The sequence below is a fragment of the Nansenia antarctica genome (genome assembly GCF_963989245.1).
Source record: "Nansenia antarctica genome assembly, chromosome: 4".
Taxonomy (NCBI): Eukaryota; Metazoa; Chordata; class Actinopteri; order Argentiniformes; family Microstomatidae; genus Nansenia; species Nansenia antarctica.
The window spans coordinates 43,580,010-43,600,879 of NC_137689.1; the positions used below are offsets into that span (position 1 = coordinate 43,580,010).

Genomic DNA, 20,870 nt, shown 5'->3' on the forward strand with positions numbered 1-20,870 from the left:
TGTCGGAGGGAACAACACTGCTGCAACCTCCCAGTCCGTCGGTTATCCTTCTTTATCATTCCGGATCACAAATATATTCCACAATGCCTACGAACCAGAATCTGCAAGGTAATTCTAAATAACTAGGAGGGACATGTTTTTGGGGGGAGTGGGGGGCGTATGTTCATGGTAACGTTGGCTGTCTTCTTCAAAGTGTCGACCGGCCCAGTGGAATGCTAGGTGGCTAAGCTACCTTCACAGAGGATGGAAGATAGACTCTAGCTATCTCTTCTCTTCTATAGACAGATTCTGGTCAATGAGGCTAACGAGCTGTGTTCCTCTTGCAGGAGGGAAAGCCTTTGGAGTATTAAAAGCCCAACAACGGGAGAGATGTGAAGAAATAAATAAGGTAGGTGGTTATCTCGGGTGGGAGGTGAATGAAACATATTGTTTCAGTTTGACGTCCATTCATCAGATAGACGTTTAAACGGGAGTAATGTGTAGCCGTTCCTTGGCCTTGACCCCTGGCCTTGACCCCCTGGCTGGTCCATCTACTGGCAGAGTCAACGAGGTTGTGCTGGGTCTGAATACTGAGTGGGTGTGCCTGGTTTCTTCATTCACATTCAAAAGGTTGCTGCTTGTAGACCTTGTTGGCTAAGTCATTCAAACGAGCCGGTTATGTTTGCGTTTCTTATCGTGAGGGAGGCGGTGGTAGACACCTGTTGCACGCCTGTCTATCCTCGCGGTTGTGTCTTGGGGGTCAGGGACAGGGTTGCCAGATGGGCTGGGTTTTTTCGGTGGATTTAGCGGTTTTTAGACTGGTTAGGCTGGAAATTGTCGATCCCATCTGGCAACCCTGGTCAGGGAGTCTCTTGCTCTAGCAATAATGGATCGGTGTCAAACCTAGTGCCCTAACAGATGAGCTGTTTTAGCCTATTCTGCTGTTACTCCTTTGTTTTAGACCGCATGTCTGCAACATAAGCCTACGATGCCGGTCGGTCCTTCTGTCTCTCCTCCTGGAGACTGTTATCCCTTGGCGTTTAGACGGGAAACAGGTGTCTGTGCGGCCGCGTGAATGAGCCCTTTGTTTCGGGGTTAGAGAGAGAGAGAGAGAGAGAGAGAGGGCTGGAACAGAGAGAGAGAGGGCTGGAACAGAGAGAGAGAGAGGGAGAGGGCTGGAACAGAGAGAGAGAGAGGGAGAGGGCTGGAACAGAGAGAGAGAGGGAGAGGGCTTGAACAGAGAGAGAGGGAGAGGGCTGGAACAGGGTTAGAGAGAGAGAGAGAGAGAGAGAGAGAGAGAGAGAGAGAGAGAGAGAGAGAGAGAGAGAGAGAGAGAGAGAGGGCTGGAACAGAGACAGAGACAGAGAGAGAGAGAGAGAGAGAGAGAGAGAGAGAGAGAGAGAGAGAGAGAGAGGGGGCTGGAACAGAGAGAGAGAGGGCTGAATAGGTGTGGCTTTGGAGCTGCAGCTAGCTCTCTCTCCCTCCCTCTTTCTCTCTGTCTCTTTCTCTGTCTCTCTCTCTCTCTCCCCCCCTCTTTCTCTCTGTCTCTTTCTCTCTCTATCTCTCTTTCTCTCTCTCTACCTCTCCCTCTTTCTCTGTCTCTCTAGCTCTCTCTCTAGCTCTCTCTCTATCTCTCTAGCTCTCTCTCTAGCTCTCTCTCTCTCTCTAGCTCTCTCTCTCTCTAGCTCTCTCTCTCTAGCTCTCTCTCGCTCTCTCTCTCTCTCTACCTCTCTCTCTACCTCTCTCTCTACCTCTCTCTCTCTCTCCCTCCCTCCCTCCCTCACAGTGGGCAGCCTGTCAAGTGCGCTCTAGAAGGGCTGAGAAAACCAGGTCACGGGGCAGTCAGCACCATCAGGGCTTCTGAGCTTTTCTGAACAATACTCCTGCCATGCAGACTTGTCTGCAATGAACGCAATTCTACCGCACACAGGAGGCCTGTGTAAACGGACAATTCAAGGCAAATAAACAAGTCAAGAATATACCTGATCTATTTTAAATATGAAATCCTATTATTGGCATTTTTGCTTGTGTTAAATGCACGGGGCCATTGTCATCACTACTACACTAATGATTGCCTCGGGGGTTGAATGCGGGCTGTTAGTCAGAGCACATCACTACCACTACAGCAGTCAGCTGATGCTGGGTTTCTCATCAGTGAAAGGAGTTGTTTTTTTCCAGCGGATGAACAGAGGATGATTCCATCACTGATGATTCCTTCACTGATTCCATTTTCGTCTGAATACACCCTTTATTTGACCTCCATTTTGAGGCCTACTTTTTTTTATAGGCAGCCATTATCAGAGATTGCCTTATAATAGGCTGTGTGAGGGAGAGAGGGAGGAATGGACTATTTTTTTTTCTGTGGGTGTTGCACTGATGAGTCAGACCCATGGAATCATGTTGTCCTTGAGAGAGAGAGAGAGAGAGAGAGAGAGAGAGAGAGAGCTGTAATGCTGATTCTCATATCACATCCCACACATACACCCCCCCACACACACACACACACACTCTCTGACTTCCCCTCTCTCCCTCGACGACACCTGTGTCACGTTGCAGAAAGTTGTCCGTTACTGACTCAGGTATCGGGAGTACGGTGATTTGATCCAGTTGTTTTAACGAGCCCGATAGCACAGTCATATCATGTACGACTCCTAGAACCGTAAAAGGATCTGTCTCCTGTGGCAGATTGCTCCGTTATCTTTTCATTAGGATTCGTTTGCAGTCTCCTCCTGCTCTACCCTGGTGGAAGTGTGCCAGTCTATACAGTCTCCTCCTACTCTACCCTGGTGGAAGTGTGCCAGTCTATACTGTCTCCTCCTACTCTACCCTGGTGGAAGTGTGCCATCTATACTGTCTCCTCCTGCTCTACCCTGGTGGAAGTGTGCCGTTCTATACAGTCTCCTCCTACTCTATACCCTGGTGGAAGTGTGCCAGTCTCCTCCTGCTCTAACCTGGTGGAAGTGTGCCATTCTGTATTATTGAGAAGAAGAACATTTTTTGTCTTTTTCTCCATCTCTCCATCTCTTGATTGTAGTTCAGCTCAAGTTTCTGATGCCCTAGAAACCTCTGTCAGATACTATACTGAGGATGTGTTCTCACTAGAACATTTGCTTCACTTGGAATCTGAGTTTTGGATAAAATTCTATTTGCTCTGCGTCGTTTGGAGCTGTGAGAACGTGCATTCGAAGTCACTCCCGGAGCAAACAAACGATGCATGCTCCGCTTGAAAATAGTGTTGTTCCGATACCATTTTTTGATCCCGATCCCGATACCTGACCGTGCAGTACTTGCCGATACCGAGTACCGATCCGATACCACGGCGTTTGAAAAAACAAAACAAAAAAACTTGTTTTTTGAGCCGCATACTCACCTCGATGTAAAATTATTGCTAACACTTAGTCTGGCACTGCTCAAAACCTTTGTAAAACAGGAAAAAATACCAACAGAGAGTGAATGCTATAGAACTTTTTTTTATTGTCTACCTGGTATGGTGACAAGAAAATCAACCCCTTATAAAACCTGAAATGTGGCTCTCACAGATGCCAATCAGTGCAATAGCCATTTAAGATATAAAACAGTCGTAGTAGTAGTGCAACAGCAAGTGAACATTTACAAACAAAATAACTTTAAGATATAAAACAGTCGTAGTAGTAGTGCAACAGCAAGTAAACAATTACAAACAAAATAACTTTAAGATATAAAACAGTCGTAGTAGTAGTGCAACAGCAAGTGAACATTTACAAACAAAATAACTTTAAGATATAAAACAGTCGTAGTAGTAGTGGGGCTCCTCCTCGACGGTCTGGAACCTTTTGTCGACAGCCGCTAGTAGGGTTGCTTTCATTGTTTTTATCCCGCTGTCCTCCTCGGTCTCTCGGGTCAACAGTCGCTTCAGTACCACCACCGTGGGGGCGACTTCAGACGCGATGGAGGTGCTAAAGCTGATTTATTTCGTAATCTCCTCGAATGGAGCCAGGACGATGTTTACTTTTTCAAGTAAAGCCCACTGGTTGGTACTCAGGGCGTGTTTGTTTTTCAGCATGCGTGTTTGTTTTTCCGCGATAGTGAAAAGCTGCCACGCCATTGGTTGAGAGCAGCTGCTCTGGGCCAATAGCGTTCCAGCAGAGGCGCATGCCTGGGCATGTCTGGGCATGTCTGTGTTAGGAAGGCTGTGTCAGGCTACTATAGCAGACAAGCTAAGAAAAACGCAACGTGCTGCGTTTGAACAAGAGTTTGGTATCGGGTGTTATTATTTGTTAGTACGCGCCGATACCGATACCAGCATTTTTGTGCGTATCGGTGGCCATGCCGATACTAGTATCGGTATCGGAACAACACTACTTGAAAAGGGTGGTTTCGCTCCGGTTAGAAACAACGCATGCATCACTTTGCTTCGCTTCGCTTTTGGTGAGAACGCTGCTCGAGGCTGTCCATAGGAAAACAACAGCGCATGTGTGTTGATCTGGATAAGAGCGGGACGAACAGGCAATTTAAAAATTTTCTGACCAATCAACTACCACGTCTGTTGCTTCGATTGCGTGCTTTGATTGCTTCAATGACGTATGTTACTTTGTTTACATAAAGGTCTGTGAGAAAATCAGAGAAATAATTTATGCAACAATGTTGCAATCTCATCCACTTGCTCCTGGTCATGATTCGGATTTTCATGTAAGAACATGACCTGAAACCTCTGTCAAATACTATACTGAAACTTGTTGTTGCACCAAGCTTTGGCTGTTGAAACTAGCTGCTGAGTAGAGGGGGTTTTGTCTAACTTTCTCTGAAGGACTCACAGGCGTGTAGACAGTAGACACCATGTGTTTTAAGGAAGGGGGGGTGTTGGGGAGGGGGGGGTGGGGTTCTCTGATGGGCTTCCAACCTTTGTTTTCCTCTTTCCTCTCCTCTGTAGGAATTCATGGAAGATCAGAAATACCGGGATGAGGAGGACTTGCCGGATAAATTGGATGCCTTTAAAAGTAAGAATGCTCCCTGGAAGACCTGTCCACAATCCTTCTTATTAGTTTCCACTCTTCAGCACAGAGAGACAAAGAGGGATACGTATGAGTGTGTGTGTGTGTGTGTGTGTGTGTGTGTGTGTGTGTGTGTGTGTGTGTGTCTGTGTGTGTGTCCGTGTGTGTGTGTGTGTGTGTGTGTGTGTGTGTGTGTGTGTGTGTGTGTGTGTGTGTGTGTGTGTGTGTGAGTGTGCCCGTGTGTGCCTGTGTGTGTTAGAGAATGTTTGAGGTTTGCCTCAGGGAATGTGAATGAATGAATGGTCTTTATTGTCATTGATATAGTACAGGTACCAAACAACGAAATTTGGGAGGGGGGGCTCCCCTGGTGCTAGGAAAAAAAAACTAAAAACAAGAAGGGAAAAGAGCTGGTTTACATAAATAAAGGCTATGTACACTATCCACTATACTATACTATACAAATAAAACACTGTGCTGTACTCTATGCTATGCTATACCTATTCTAACATTTCCTATCTCTGAACCTTATGTACCCGAGGGTTGTCATATTGCACATAGTGTTATTGCACATTCATTTAAAGTGTCGCAGTTTGCAGGTTCGAAATGTTCACAGTTGTGTTTCAGTATTGCACTTGATTTCAATCTAGTAGCTGCCATCAAATTGTCTAGATTGTCCAGGGCCTAGAACCTAGGTCTTTGCTGTGTTCAGGGCCTGAATGGCCCTGGGGTAGAAGCTGAGCTTCAGTCTGTTTGTCCTTGCGAACATGGTCCTGAACCGCCTGTCCGAGGGCAGCCGAGCAAAGTGTTCGTACCCAGGGTGGGATGGTGGTACCATAATGCTGATGCGTTTGTGATTATGTAAATACCATATTATTTCCATTCTCATGTCTGTCAACAGTTATGTGTTTGCATGGTGTCTACTACTTCATGTATGTGTGTTTTCATCCCTATGTTGATGCGTGCGTGTTTCTGAGCGTGGATGTCTCTGGCTGTGGCCTGATTCAGAAGTAGGTTGCGAGGCCTGGTCCACAGTGGCCTTGCAGGAATGTGCACGGTCCCTCTTCTTGTTTTTCCTAATATGCAGCGGGGCTTTGGGAGAACATGTGGTTTTAGGGAGTAGAATAACACAGCAACCAGGAGCAGATTATGGCCAAAACCACAGAACGGAGAATGGGAGATTACCTACAAAGACTCTGATTCTACAAAGATTCCTCTGATATTACTGTCGTGTGTGTGTGTGTGTGTGTGAGAGTTCTCAGACGGATTATAAACCTATCATAGGAGCCCTACATGCGTTCCTAGTGCCGCTGTCCTATTGGTCGGTACAGGAAGTGGTTGGTAAACAGACAGGTCCCATGTGGTCTCTGAGAGGACGGCTGTCTTTCTGCTTCCTCCTCCGCATCTCCCACTGGTGTCATGCTCTCCGTGACCCCTGAACTTTGACCCCTGGGGTGCCCCCCCTCCCCCACTGCTGACTGGTCTCTGTGTTTCAGAGCTGCCTTCCTGTCTGCTTTAACTCTCACTTGTCTTGTTGAGCAGAGCAGAATAGTCGTGTTACACATAAAGAACTATTTACTCACTCCAACATTTCTTTATCCCGCCTACGCCTTATATAACTTAGGGTTAGGGTTACTCATAGTGGATTCTACTGTAACGGCTAACTCACAATAAGTTCTAGAAGCAATAGCCTCTAAGAACTGTTGTGAGCTAACTTGTTTGAAGGTATTTACCGGAGTGAAAGCAGCGCAGCAGGTTACTATCGCTCCTGAAATGTTGTTGTTTTAGGAATGAATGGGGCAGCGGCCTTGTCTGGAAGCATCCCACTCTCTCTCTCAGTGTAGGGCCCACACCCCCCCAGGGCCTGGAGCGTGGCTGTGTGACTCACACACACGTGTGTCAGAGCAACACTGCTGACCTACAGGGGGGAGAGAGAGAGAAAGACAGACAATGTGCATGTGTCTGTCTTTGCTTATCTGCACACACTGAGGACATCCGAGAGGAGGAGGAGGAGGAGAGGACGGGGTGAAAGGGGGTGGAGGAGGAGAGACAGGGGGAGGAGGAGGAGGAGGAGGAGGAGAGAGGTCTAAGATCACTTGCTCAGCTCACCTTTGGAACACGAGAACACAGAGGAATGTAGGAGCCTGGTGCAGGCCGGGAGGAGGAGGCCAGTTGTTGGCACGGTGCGGAGGTGAGGTCATCAGTCCAGGGTGGAGGAGTGACAGGCGGCTCCAGGACAAGACGGACCACTCAGACCCGGGCTCAGGCAGGGCTCTGTGTGGGTAGAGGCCCAATCCGCTCCCAAAGTTCATGAACAGGATCAGCATTGTCCCGCCCCCCAGAGTTCACACACTGACACAATTCCAACAGCTCATGGTCTCTCTCTCTCACTCTCTCTCTCTCTCTGTCTCTCTCTGTGTCTCTGTCTGTCTCTCTGTCTGTCTCTCTGTGTCAAAAATGTTATTATTATTATTTTTTAAAGGGCTTTATTGGCATGGGATACATACATTTACATTGCCAAAGTAAGTGTGAAGATAAAAAAACAAAAATAATGTAATGTACATACAATTATACTAGAATAAATAAATTATTCAACTTATTTAAAGTTTTATCCCATTTGATGCCCTTTTTCTATCACAGCAGCTAACAAATCTTGCTGCTGTGTTTGCACATTGCTGTACCTCACCCAGCAGATATGGTAGCCTTTCGACATTGGTCAAGTCCTCAAAGTCTCCTTGGGTGTTGGTGATCAGTGGGAAGTACGTGTCCCTGATGTCCTTGTACAGTTGGCAGGTAGTTAAAAAGTGCAGCTCTGTTTCCACCTGGTTTAGTGTGCAGTGGGTGCACAGTCTGTCCTTTCTTGGGCGCCAGATCTGCCTGTGTCCGCCTTTCTCAATGGCGAGGCTGTGTTCACTGAGTCTGTACATGGGTCTGTCACAGTACTCAGGTATTCTGCCACTCTGTATTCTCGGTTTAGGGCCAAATAGCATTCCAATTTGCTCTGGTTTTTGGTTGATTCTTGCCAATGTGTCAGGTAATTTTATTTTATTTTTCTTATAATTTGGTTTAGTCTAATAGGTGGCTCTGCTTGTGATTGTGAGAGTCCCAGAACTCTCTCTCTCTCTCTCTCTCTCTCTCTCTCTCTCTCTGAAGCCATTCCAGAGAGCAATTATTGCTCCCCAGCTTATCAGAGAGTAGCGAACTGCACTGTGCCAGTTTTGAAATCTACTGATATTATTGTTATCGACCTTTGAGATCCCAATGTTATTTTCCAGCTCCAGACCTAGCCTGTCCAGCTCTTTCACCCCAGCTCACACCTCACAACAAGGCTGCCAGTTTGGCTTGTCCAGATTGTATTTTAAAAAGCTTAGTTGTCTGTTGTAAATCCAGGCTGGGGACCCCCCCCCCCTCTTCCCAGATGACTTGGCAAGTCACAGTGGTTTGGTTGCTATGACCACAGGCGGTCTCATTTGATTGTCTCTTACCTCCCCTCTCTCCTGCTTGCCTTGTCAGCTAGCCTGTCTCTGACCCTGGCCTGCCGCTGCTATACACACCTGCTGGGGGGGGGTGTGTGCGTGTGTGCGCGTGTGCTCGTGTGCGCGTGCGTGCGGGCGTGAATGCTTGCTTACGAGATGTCGGTGTATGGGGTGGGGTCGGTGGGAAGTGTTCTTTACGTGTCTGTTGGGTGTCAGTGAGTCTCCCTTCCCTGGAGTCAGCTGTAAACAACCTGAGTAAACTAAACGTGGAATTTGTCGTTGATTTTTGTTTTGCAGACAAATATACCGAGTTTGACCTGAACGAGCACGGAGAGATCGGTAAGTAGCCCAGCGGCCCACCCTGGACCACCAGGCGCTCAGCGCTACCTCAGTCAAAACAAGTTTGGTGTTGCCGTCGTAACCTGTCGGTAACCCTAGACTCTACAGAGCTGAAGTGTGTTAGGCTCTAGTGTTGTGACATGCTATATGCTACGCTGTAGTTAAGACTGCAGTGTGTTGTCAGTACGGGGTATGGTGTGTGTCAGTCAGTGGAAAGGTGATAGTATGTCACACCGGCAGGGCGCTAAGCAGGAGACGGACAGTAAAGGCCCGATCCCAATTCAACCCCTCGGCCCTGCATTTTAGTTTCAGATGCACACTCCAAACCAAGGGGTTAAAGAAAAATAAAGAGTGTCGAAATCTCCCAGAATGCCTTGCGAATCGTCGGCAAGATAGCTTAGCGGAACGCACAAGCGATGAGGAAGAAAACCACGAGTGTAGTTATTCTTCCTTGTATAAAATCGTTAGTATGCCGGTGTCTCTAGCTAGCTATCTTAACGTTACGACACTGTTTTAAGCGAGTGGCACTCCAAAACGAGGGGCAGAGGTAAAAATGAGAAATGGGATTGTGCCTTAATGAGTTAGTTTTGTTTTGTTAGTGAGTTTGTGTGAGGATGTGCAATAGTTTTTAATGTGGGTGTGTCTGACAGTCCCTGGGTGTGTTTGACTGACTGTTCCTGGGTGTGTCTGACTGACTGTTCCTGGGTGTGTCTGACTGACTGTTCCTGGGTGTGTCTGACTGACTGTTCCTGGGTGTGTCTGACTGACTGTTCCTGGGTGTCTGACTGACTGCTCCTGGGTGTGTCTGACTGACTGTTCCTGGGTGTGTCTGACTGACTGCTCCTGGGTGTGTCTGACTGACTGTTCCTGGGTGTGTCTGACTGACTGTTCCTGGGTGTGTCTGACTGACTGTTCCTGGGTGTGTCTGACTGACTGTTCCTGGGTGTGCTTGACTGACTGTTCCTGGGTGTGTCTGACTGACTGTTCCTGGGTGTGTCTGACTGACTGTTCCTGGGTGTGTCTGACTGACTGTTCCTGGGTGTGTCTGACTGACTGTTCCTGGGTGTGTCTGACTGACTGCTCCTGGTGTGTTTGACTGACTGCTCCTGGTGTGTTTGACTGACTGTTCCCGGGTCTCAGACATGATGGGGATGAAGAGGATGATGGAGAAGCTGGGAGTTCCTAAGACCCACCTGGAGATGAAGAAGATGATCGCTGAGGTGACAGAGGGCAGCAGCAGCACCATCAACTACAGAGACTTCGTCAAGATGATGCTGGGGAAGCGCTCGGCCGTGCTCAAGCTGTGAGTGTGTCTGTGTGTGTGTGTGTGTGTGTGTGTGTGTGTGTGTGTGTGTCTGTGTGTGTGTGTGTCTGTCTGTCTGTCTACGTTTGTGTGTGTGTACTTGAGCCCATCATCGTCTGCTGTGTCAGCCAGTTGTGATCCATAAGCACGAGGTCGGGGATGACCGGTGATGTCACCACTCACCACGGGGCATTTTGTCTCCATGGTAACAAAGCCCGTCAACGACACGAGCTTGGACATATGGCAGATCACGGCGATGCGCTTCCCAAAACTCCCCAAAAACCCAGCAAGCGACACAAACTCGAGTTCAACGACACCGTAGTGCCGCGAAATAGCCGCCAGTCAAGAGAGGACAAGGAAATGTGGGAGAGAGGCTCGGTGGCGTTTTCTAAGGGGGTTAGTTTAGCGCGTGTAAGCCCTTTAAACCTGCTCCAGAGTGCCTGGGCTGAGAGCTGAGGTGCTGCTCTGTGTGGTTGCTATAGCATGTCAGCCTCCCCAGACCCTTAGCCAGACAAATCCCCTCATAATCCCAAAACACACTAATCGTCGGATAAAAAAACTTAACTTTTCTCCCCCCCCCCCTCTCTCTCTCTCTCTCCTCTCTTTCTTCAGTCTTCTCTCTCTTCTTCTTGCCCCCTCTCCTCACTCTCTTAATTTAACCTGATAACCTGATTGTGTGTAGCCAGATGTGTTGTGAATGTTGTGTTGAACCTTTGTTACCTGCAGGGAGAAGGGTTCAGATTGTTACCTGCAGGGAGAAGGGTTCAGATTGTTACCTGCAGGGAGAAGGGTTCAGATTGTTACCTGCAGGGAGAAGGGTTCAGATTGTTACCTGCAGGGAGAAGGGTTCAGATTCAGAAGGTTCAGAAGGGTTCAGATTGAGTTGACGTCACCGGGTTCATGCTAGGACACGGCGGGCGGAGGTGATGATGAGGCAGGTGTTGTAGTGGTTAGGGAGTAGTAGAGGAGGTGATGATGAGGCAGGTGTTGTAGTGGTTAGGGAGTAGTTGAAGACCTGTCTGGTGATGATGATGATGATGATGATGATGATGCAGGTGTTGTAGAGGTTAGGGAGTAGTAGAGGACCTGTCTGGTGATGATGATGATGATGATGATGATAATGATGCAGGTGTTGTAGAGGTTAGAGAGTGGTACCAGGACCAGAGGTGGTGATGGAGGCAGGCAGCGTGGCCAGCAGAATGGACTGTGCTGAACAGAAGCGATGGGAGTCGCCCCACTTAAACTACAGAAGGATGGTGGGCTGCAGCCCGGCCCTGCTGGGTCTCAGGAGGTAGAGCCGCTGTCTAATGATCGCAAGGTCGTCAGATCGGCGTTTCAAGCCCCGGCTGGCCACATGTCGAAGTGCCCTTGGGCAAGACACTGAACCCCAAATTGCTCCCAGTGAGCGGGCCGGCGCCTTGCATGCTGCCTTGCATGCTGCCTTGCATGCTGCCTTGCATGCTGCCTTGCATGCTGCCTTGCATGCTACCTTGCTGCCATTGGTGGGTGAATGTGTGTGTGAATGGGTGAATGAGAGGCAGTTGTAAAGCGCTTTGGATAAAGGCCCTATAAGTGCAGTCCATTTACCATTTGTAATATGCTTGTATTGTAATATGGTTCAGTGTTTCCCCTAGGTTTGCTGCCTTGGGGGGGTGGCATGGACCGTGGCATGGACCGTGGGGGTAAGACCCTGCGACATACCAGCGTCATGTCCAGGGGTGTACTAACTTGTACATTAAGCCGCCTCATAAGAGTATATATTACATAGAGTATTTATAATCTAATAAGAGGTATACATTGATCCATATCAATTTATAACATAATTATAATTGAATTTTGGATTGCTGTGGGCAAAAACTCTCTCGTGTCGTGCGCACACACTCACGCACAATCTTGGATTATTCTCCAGCGCGGCACAGTGCGAAACGAAGTGTGGAGATAGGTTTGGCTATGCGATACTACTTGCGGACTAATGTTACCAACGAGCCTATGCTTGCCACTCGCCAGATTCGGGTTGGGTGCGGCCCGCCCCCCCAAGGCAATGGTAGGGGAAACACTGTGGTTGTATTATAATATGGGTGTATTATCTGTAGAGATAGTTCTATGGTTGTATTATAATATGGGTGTATTATCTGTAGGGATAGTTCTATGGGTATATTATATAGGGATGCACGATATTATCGGCACCGATATTTATCGGCCCGATAATGGGAAATTAATGTTATTAAATATTTATCGGTTTTATAAAATTTTAGCCGATATAGAGCCGATAATATGAAGCCGGAAATATTTCTGGTTCCGGTTGACGCGCTCATGCTGCTGCGTACAGCCACGCAGTGTAGAGACGAGAGCGAAACATGTCTTCCCCGGTGTGGACATTCTTCAGAGTTTCTGAGGCAGATAGTGCGTTTGCAATTTGCAATACATGTTCGACAAAAGTTCGGAGAGGAGGGCAAAGGTCTACGAGTTACAACACAACGAATCTCATAAGTCACCTTAAGATTCACCATTGCAAGCACGCTGTATGGAAGGAATATCAAGCACTAGTAGCAGAAGGTAGCCTAGCCGCGAAAAAAAAAGCAGCTGTGCCTATTGAACACGCATTTGAAAACTGCAGGAAGTTTACTCGAGACAGCTCAAAGGCTCAAGCAATCAATGAAAAAATTATGGAGTTTATGGCCCTCGACGACCAGCCTTTCTCTGTAGTAGAAGATAAAGGATTTCGCCAGCTAATTTCACATTTAGAGCCCAGGTATGCACTCCCAAGCCGCCGCTATTTTGCAGACGTGTGCCTGCCTGCTCTGTATGATAGTCGCCACACACATCCATAGTCTGATCGATACTAGCGTAAGCCAGATAAGTTTTGGACTCTTGGGAACACATAGATACATATATTAGATGATCTAATATATGTATCTATGTGTTCCCAAGAGTCCAAATGCCAACAGCCTACATAAGAAATTCTAAAGTATTCTTTTCAGTTGCTTTATTAAGCATACTAGTGTAGCCTACTATGTGCCTTGTGTCATTCTGTTTATCTGCAGACTAAGCAGCCATTTGGCACTAGTTTCTGTAAAAGTTCTATAAAACTTTTGGTTCTTTAAAAGTCTTTATTTTTGTATTGACTGATGCACTTTATTTATTTATTTTTTGATATTTTATTTATGCATTTTCAATTTACAGGGGTAGACAAGATGCACTTTATTTTTGACACTTTTTTGGCCAGATCTTGGCTAAAAAAAGCATTGTGCACTGTCTATAACAGATTCTGTTTGTTAGAGGAAAAAATAAATGAACATTTGAAGAGTCAGAAGTGTTCTCTTTGTTGTGTTAACAATAGTGATGTAAGTTAGATTTGGTGAGATCACTATGGAATATTAAATCATCAATCTTTGCTCACTACATAGCCTTTCTTACCTTCAGGTGTGCATGAACTACAGGTTATCAACTGTGAAATTATATCTGTTCTCATATCGGTTATCATATCGGTTATCGGCCACGAGAAGCGGGTAAACATCGGTATCGGTATCGGTTGGAAAAAAATACATATCGTGCATCCCTAATATTATATCTAATATGGTTGTATTATAATATGGGTGTATTATCTGTAGGGATAGTTCTATGGGTGGATTAGAATATGGGTGGATTATCTGTAGGGATAGTTCTATGGGTGGATTAGAATATGGGTGGATTAGAATATGGGTGGATTATCTGAGAAAAATCAGAAACCTGAAAGCTCACCGGTGGGCCGTCATGCCACTTCCATTTCCATGTTTGTCATTCAGCAGACCTTTACCCAAAGAGGCCTACAACAACACATGTGTCTATAAGACACTTACAACAAGAACATGTGTCTATAAGACACTTACAACAACATGTCTATTAGACACTTACAACAACAACATGTGTCTGACACTTACAACAACATGTGTCTATACGTGAATCATCTTACCTACCAGTCATCATGAGAGATGTCACCTCTGCTCAGGCCAGGGGCCGTTGGCAGTCATAATGCTAGAAGAAGGATATATATCTGATATATATATGTTGTGTTATAACCTCAATTTAAAATAATTTGCCATCAATCCACACACTATACCCCAGAATGAGTAATTTTTTTAGAAAAAGTTATTCTTTCTAAATTTCAGTTAATGTCTTAAAAGTGAAATACAGAAATACCTCATGTACATAAGTGTTCAGACCGTTTCCAATGACACATGAAAACAAAGATAGTCCTTCCACAATTACATTGCATTAATTACAATAGAATAGACCTATCGCTAAGCCACGGCCCCTTTGAAACCTCGGACAAACAAACAACGCTCGCTCAAATTCTTCACTGACAGTGACTGACTGACCAACCGTGATTTAATGACATTCAATGACTTACAATGGCGGGAGTTCAAATTTCTGATTTACAAGTAAGTAATAGACATGTTTTTTAAAGATGACAAGAATATTTAGTCTAGAAGCTATTAGCGAGTTGTTTGTCCCAAGTTTTCTGTAGCGTTGCTTAGCAATAGGTCTATTGCATTAAGATGGACTCAATTGAATTCATTGAGTCATTTGTTGATGACATTTTAGCATTTTAGCTCATTTTAAGCGTGTCATAGCAAAGGGTCGGAATACTTACATACATGGGGTATTGCTTGTATTTCAACTTTAACAGACATTAAAAAAATAATAATAATAATGTGTTTTCACTTTGTCATTCTGGGGTATTTGTTTGTGGATTGATGGCAAATACTTTGAATGTATTAATTTATTATTTCCAGACCTAGCCTGTCCAACTCTTTCACCCTGTTTTCACACCTCACAACAAGGCTGCCAGTTTGCCCCCCCCCCCCCGTTCCCAGATGACTTGTCCATCACAGTAGTTTGGTTGTGAAGGGGTCTGAATCCTTTCCGAACGCGTTGTATACCATAGAGAAATTAAACAGGGCGATGGGGAGGTTTCAGGAGGGACGGTTAAGGTGTAGCCTGAAGAGAAGGCTCTGACTTGACACAGATGCCATAATTCCCTTCCATTCAGAGTGAATTAGATTCATTGTAAATGCTACTGCCTTTTTATCTGTCTGAGTGATTCGAGAACCCCCTCCCTTTTCAAAACCTTGCCCACTTCAGCCTTTTTAATGCATGCATCAGTTTGGCCATCTTCCAAGTTCATCTACAACGACTCTTTTGTATTCTGTCGTTCTTCTCCCTGGACAGAGGGAGAGTCGGAGAGAGAGAAGAGCGGAGGGGGGGGGGGGGGGTTGAGGACATAGAACAGAAGCTATAGTACTGTTATTCAGAGTATTTGGCAGAGGGACAATTGATTCCGCCGTAATTACAGGGAAATCATTTGGGTCCGTCACCCCGAATGGCCGGTTTGTCAGGCCAAGTAGAGAGGCCTTTTGTTTCCTGGGCTTGCCATGTGAGTGCCAGCTCAGACTAAACACACAACAGGGCCAACACATGCACATACAAACACACACACACACAGTAACACTCACAAACAGCCATGTTGTCTGTCCGAGGTTCAGACCCAGTAGTTAAACAGACCGTAACGTTTCTCACGGGATGCAAACAACGCTTTTCGGTGCTTTTCCGCTTTTTTCACGTCAATTTGGGTGACTTGTGAATTTTTGGGATCCGACGAGTGGGGGGGGGCGGGGGTGATAGACGAATCTCCATAACTATTCCTGGGTCAATGACGGATAAGGTTTTCAGAAGTGCAAAAAGTTAAAGTTAAATGATGTATAACACATTTTCCATTAATAATATATTTTACCCAAAGATGTGCAAATAGGACTAACATAGATTGTCATCATTCGGTACAACCATTATATTTATATTTAACCAGATTTCTGGTTGTACCGAATGTTTATCGTGAGAACTTGACCTTGAGCTTGAACTTAGCAATATAAGAATTCATATTAAATATATCTTTCTAAAATATTTCAACATTTTCAGTGGGTTTTAGTGGTTGTACCGAATTATGTGATATTTGAGGACATTCATAACAGGGAGCGGAAAAGTGCATTTATCAAACATTTGAGAGAGCTGGCTACTTTTCTTCTCACTCAGAGGGTCTGCTGCAGGGGTCTTAATGATGTCATATCCTGTCACATGATGATTATCAGTTGATTTGATTCAAAATGGTGCCTTGAAATTGGTTGCTCCGAATGATTCTTTTTAATTTATGTTTTATTTAACCTTTATTTATACAGGTAAAAAACACATTGAGCCCCAAGGGCTCATTTTCAAGTGTGACCTGTTCACAGGCATACAACATCCACCACAAACAAATACAATACAAAACATGGCCTACATAGTCTAAAAACTAAACTAAAAACGACATAGTCTAAAACTAAAACTAGTCTAAAATAGTCTAAGATAATCTAAACTTTCCGTCAATATAGACTAAAAGTAAACTAAAACTACATAGTCTAAAACAGTCTAAGATAATCTAAAACTAAATTAAAACTACAAAAACCTAAAACTAGACAGCTAAAGATCTAGGGACAGGGAGGGGTCAGTAATGGGCAAAAGGGAGGGTCAACTTAATAGCAAGAACAAATCATGGACTCGCACTGTATGTCTCTCAGCAAGAGCTTGAAACTGGAAAGAGGGATCAGCTGAGACAGTTTCAGACTCTGCTGTAATGAATTCCAAGAGGAAGGGGCTGCAAATAGAGAGAGATGACCAGTTAACCAGAGAGTATAGCACACAGTGATGCATAAGCACACAGTGATGCATAAGGGGTTTACAGCCTGTTATGAATCTTAACACGCCATGGTAAACTGCATCCAGATGTTGGAGAGGTAGCAGAGGCATTCATGTACAAGACATCACCGTAGTCCAAGAGAGGCAGAAAGGTGGCAGCAACCAGACGTTTTCTTGCAGCAGCTGAGAAACAAAACTTGTTTCTAAAGAAAAAGCTTAGCTTCAATTTTAGTTTCTTTAGAAGGTTGTCTGTGCAATTGAAAAGAGAGGCTGTCGTCGTGATATCAGTGAAATATTTTTTTTGTGACAAAAGTGATTTGAGGAAAGCAAACATTTCTACTTATAAATCCTTAACCATTTTGCAGTATATTGTTATAAACCATTGTAAAATTATGCCAGAATGTTTATATAATACTTTTTTATATAATTTTAGATATTTTAATTTCACATTAGCTGGTTGCATTTGTGTTCGGATGGTTGTACTGAATGACTTTTCAACCCTTTAAAGAGCTGAAAGTGCCTGAATTTGTAAAAAGATCACCATAAACTCTTTGTGTATTCAATAAAGGAGAGCAAATAGTGTTAGTTAACATAATGTATATATATTAATAGTTAATTTTAGAAAATATTACATTCGGACACAAAATGTACACGTCACGTCATTGATCCTCCTACAGTATACTGTATTCCTACAGCTGAATGGATTGCGCGTCAGGGGTCAGGACTTGCTGTGAACCGGTAACGTTACTCTGTTGAGCGCAGTTTGATTGGACCGTCAATACTAGCTCTGTAGTTTTTCTTCTTTCTTTTTTTCTAACGTTATTGTATTCCGTGTCAGAGTAGCTTCTCTTAGCTATACCGAGTCTATATTAACGTAAGCTATTAGGCTAGTTAGCTTAACTGGACCTCAAGGTTTTCAGCAGGTTCTAGCAGTTCAGCGTTATAGCGTTAGCTAGCGGGCTAGATAAGTTAACTTAGGCTGTGTTCACCAACGAGCTGTATATTTAGTATAGTTGTGTTGGCATCCCTGCATGGTCTTGGTTTCCATTCCCCACGCTACAGATGTGGAGTAAACCTTCTTCCCCATCTTTCTTTGAGGAAACATTGTGTGGACCATTGAGTCAGGTGTTTAAACACACACACAGACAGGCTTCTCACTGTCCTGGCGCCCCACTGGTGGAACGAGCTCCCCACCGCTGTCAGGACTGCAGAGTCTCTCCCTGTCTTCCACCGTTGACTGAAGACCTCCATCTCTTCAGGCTACACCGTAGCTGTCCCTCCTGAGACCTCTCCATCCCCCCTTTTCAGTTTCTCTACAGTATATTAACAACAACAACAAAAATGCATTATGACTGACAACGGCCCCTGGCCCAGATGACTTGTCTTGCGATGACTGAATTAGATGCTGGATTAGATGCTAAGACGTGTATTTGTTGTAAGTCACTTTGGATAAAGGTGTCTGCTAAATGCAGGAAAATGTAAACGAGGAGAAACCTCTCTGTTCTGCTTATGGAAAGCAGCCAACCCTATAAACCCGCCAACGTAGTCCAAAAACGTGGCGCTGCTGTGCTGTCAGAAGGTTCACCTAAAAGCATACAGTGCTACCCACGGGTCAGAGAGAGACAGCAGAAGCTGATTGGGCCCTGGACCCTGGACCTCTGGGTAATGTAGTCAGGAACAGAATGGGAGCGGGTTTCCAGGGAGGGACTGTATGCACCTGCGTTTGAGTTGGTCTCCATGGGGATCAGCGCTCCTTAAGGGCTTACTGGAGCTTTGCGATGGTTAACCTTAAAGAGGAAAGTAAAGACACTGGTTCGCTCTGAATAGACCTGTCTGTCTCCCTCACCTCTCTCTCTCCCTCACCTCTCTCTCTCTCTCTCTCTCTCTCTCTCTCTCTCTCTCTCTCTCTCTCTCTCTCTCTCTCTCTCTCTCTCTCTCTCTCTCTATATATATATATATCCCTCACCTTCACCTTCTCTCTCTCTCTCCCTCACCTTCTCATTCTCTCTCCCTCACCTTCTCTCTCTCCCTCACCTCTCTCTCTCCCTCACCTTCACCTTCTCTCTCTCTCTCTCTCCCTCACCTTCTCATTCTCTCTCCCTCACCTTCTCTCTCTCTCCCTCACCTTCTCTCTCTCTCCCTCACCTTCTCTCTCTCTCCCTCACCTTCTCTCTCTCCCTCACCTCTCTCTCCCTCACCTTCACCTTCTCTCTCTCTCTCTCCCTCACCTTCTCATTCTCTCTCCCTCACCTTCTCTCTCTCTCCCTCACCTTCTCTCTCTCTCCCTCACCTTCTCTCTCTCTCCCTCACCTCTCTCTCTCCCTCACCTTCTCTCTCTCTCTCTCTTCCTCACCTCTCTCTCCCTCACCTTCTCTCTTTCTCCCTCACATTCTCTCTCTCTCCCTCACCTTCTCTCTTTCTCCCTCACATTCTCTCTCTCCCTCACATTCTCTCTCTCTCTCTCTCTCCCTCACCTTCTCTCTCTCTCTCTTCCTCACCTCTCTCTCCCTCACCTTCTCTCTTTCTCCCTCACATTCTCTCTCTCTCCCTCACCTGCTCTCTCTCTCCCCCTCACATTCTCTCTCTCCCTCACCTTCTCTCTCTCTCCCTCACCTTCTCTCTCTCTCTCTCTCCCTCACCTTCTCTCTCTCTCTCTCCTCACCTCTCTCTCTCTCTCCCTCACCTTCTCTCTCTCTGCTGTGTGTGTGTGGTGGCATACAGTGACTGCTTCAAGACATCCTGTCTTCTAACGTGTGTGTGTGTGTGTGTGTGTTGTGTGTGTGTGTATGGTACTGTACATGCTGTCTTCTAACGTGTGTGTGTGTATGGTACTGTACATGCTGTCTCCTAACGTGTGTGTGTGTGTGTGTGTATGGTACTGTACATCCTGTTTTCTAATGTGTGTGTGTGTGTATGGTACTGTACTGTCTTGTAACATGTGTATGTGTGTGTGTATGGTACTGTACATACTGTCTTCTAACGTGTGTGTGTGTGTGGTACTGTACATGCTGTCTTCTAACGTGTGTGCATGCATGGTACTGTACATGCTGTCTTCTAACGTGTGTGCATGGTACTGTACATGCTGTCTTCTAACGTGTGTGTGTATGGTCCTGTACATGCTGTCTTCTAACGTGTGTGTGTGGTACTGTACATGCTGTCTTCTAACGTGTGTGCATGGTACTGTACATGCTGTCTTCTAATGTGTGTGTGTGTTTGTGTGTGTGTGTTTGGTACTGAACATGCTGTCTTCTAACGTGTGTGTGTGGTACTGTACATGCTGTCTTCTAACGTGTGTGTGTGTGTGTGTGTGTGTGTTTGGTACTGTACATGCTGTCTTCTAATGTGTGTGTGTGTGTGTGGTACTGTACATGCTGTCTTCTAACGTGTGTGTGTGGTACTGTACATGCTGTCTTCTAACATTTGTGTGTGTGTGTGTTTGGTACTGTACATGCTGTCTTCTAACGTGTGTGTGTGTGTGTATGGTACTGTACATGCTGTCTTCTAACGTGTGTGTGTGTGTGTGTCCCTCCCTCCAGGGTGATGATCTTCGAGGACAAGGCTAACGGCGCCACCGCCGCTCCCTGTAAGCCGGACGGTCACCCCCCCAAACGGGACATCTCCAGCCTGCCGTAGACCCAGGGAGGAGGCAGCCTGTAGACTTGTGAAGGGGGCGTAGGGACCTCTCCATGGACACGTGTACATAGCCTTATCAAGAGCCCCCCCGTCTCAGGCCGTTAACACAAGCTCCTACGTCTGAGAGCCCGGGGTCTCCTCCGTTGAAATGTGTGGAAGAAGAAGACGAGGAAGGATCTCTTTATATATATATATATATATATATATATATATATATATATATATATATATATATATATATATATATATATATTATATATATATATTTGCTGTGAAAAAAATTAAGGCAGATTAGCTTTTTTTATGGAAAAACATACATGTATATATTTATATTGATGATAGTGAGAAATTAAGTATTTTTAATTAGCGTTGACACTACATAACCCTTGCGATAACCGTGGAATTGAGTCGTTTTGTGAATTATGAAGAAAGAAAAAAAATGTTTAGACCATTTAGTCAAATCCT

General features: G+C 45.5%; 1 protein-coding gene across 1 annotated transcript; it reads left to right on the forward strand.

Annotated features, from left to right (window-relative positions):
• Positions 1–20,446, forward strand: aif1l (allograft inflammatory factor 1-like). Its single transcript, XM_080530352.1, has 6 exons — positions 1–108; positions 327–388; positions 4,889–4,955; positions 8,720–8,761; positions 9,902–10,064; positions 20,309–20,446. The coding sequence occupies exons 1-6, from the start codon at positions 84–86 to the stop codon at positions 20,403–20,405; spliced, it is 456 nt and encodes a 151-aa protein (XP_080386478.1). The 5' UTR covers positions 1–83; the 3' UTR covers positions 20,406–20,446.
• The last annotated feature ends 424 nt before the right edge of the window (positions 20,447–20,870 follow it).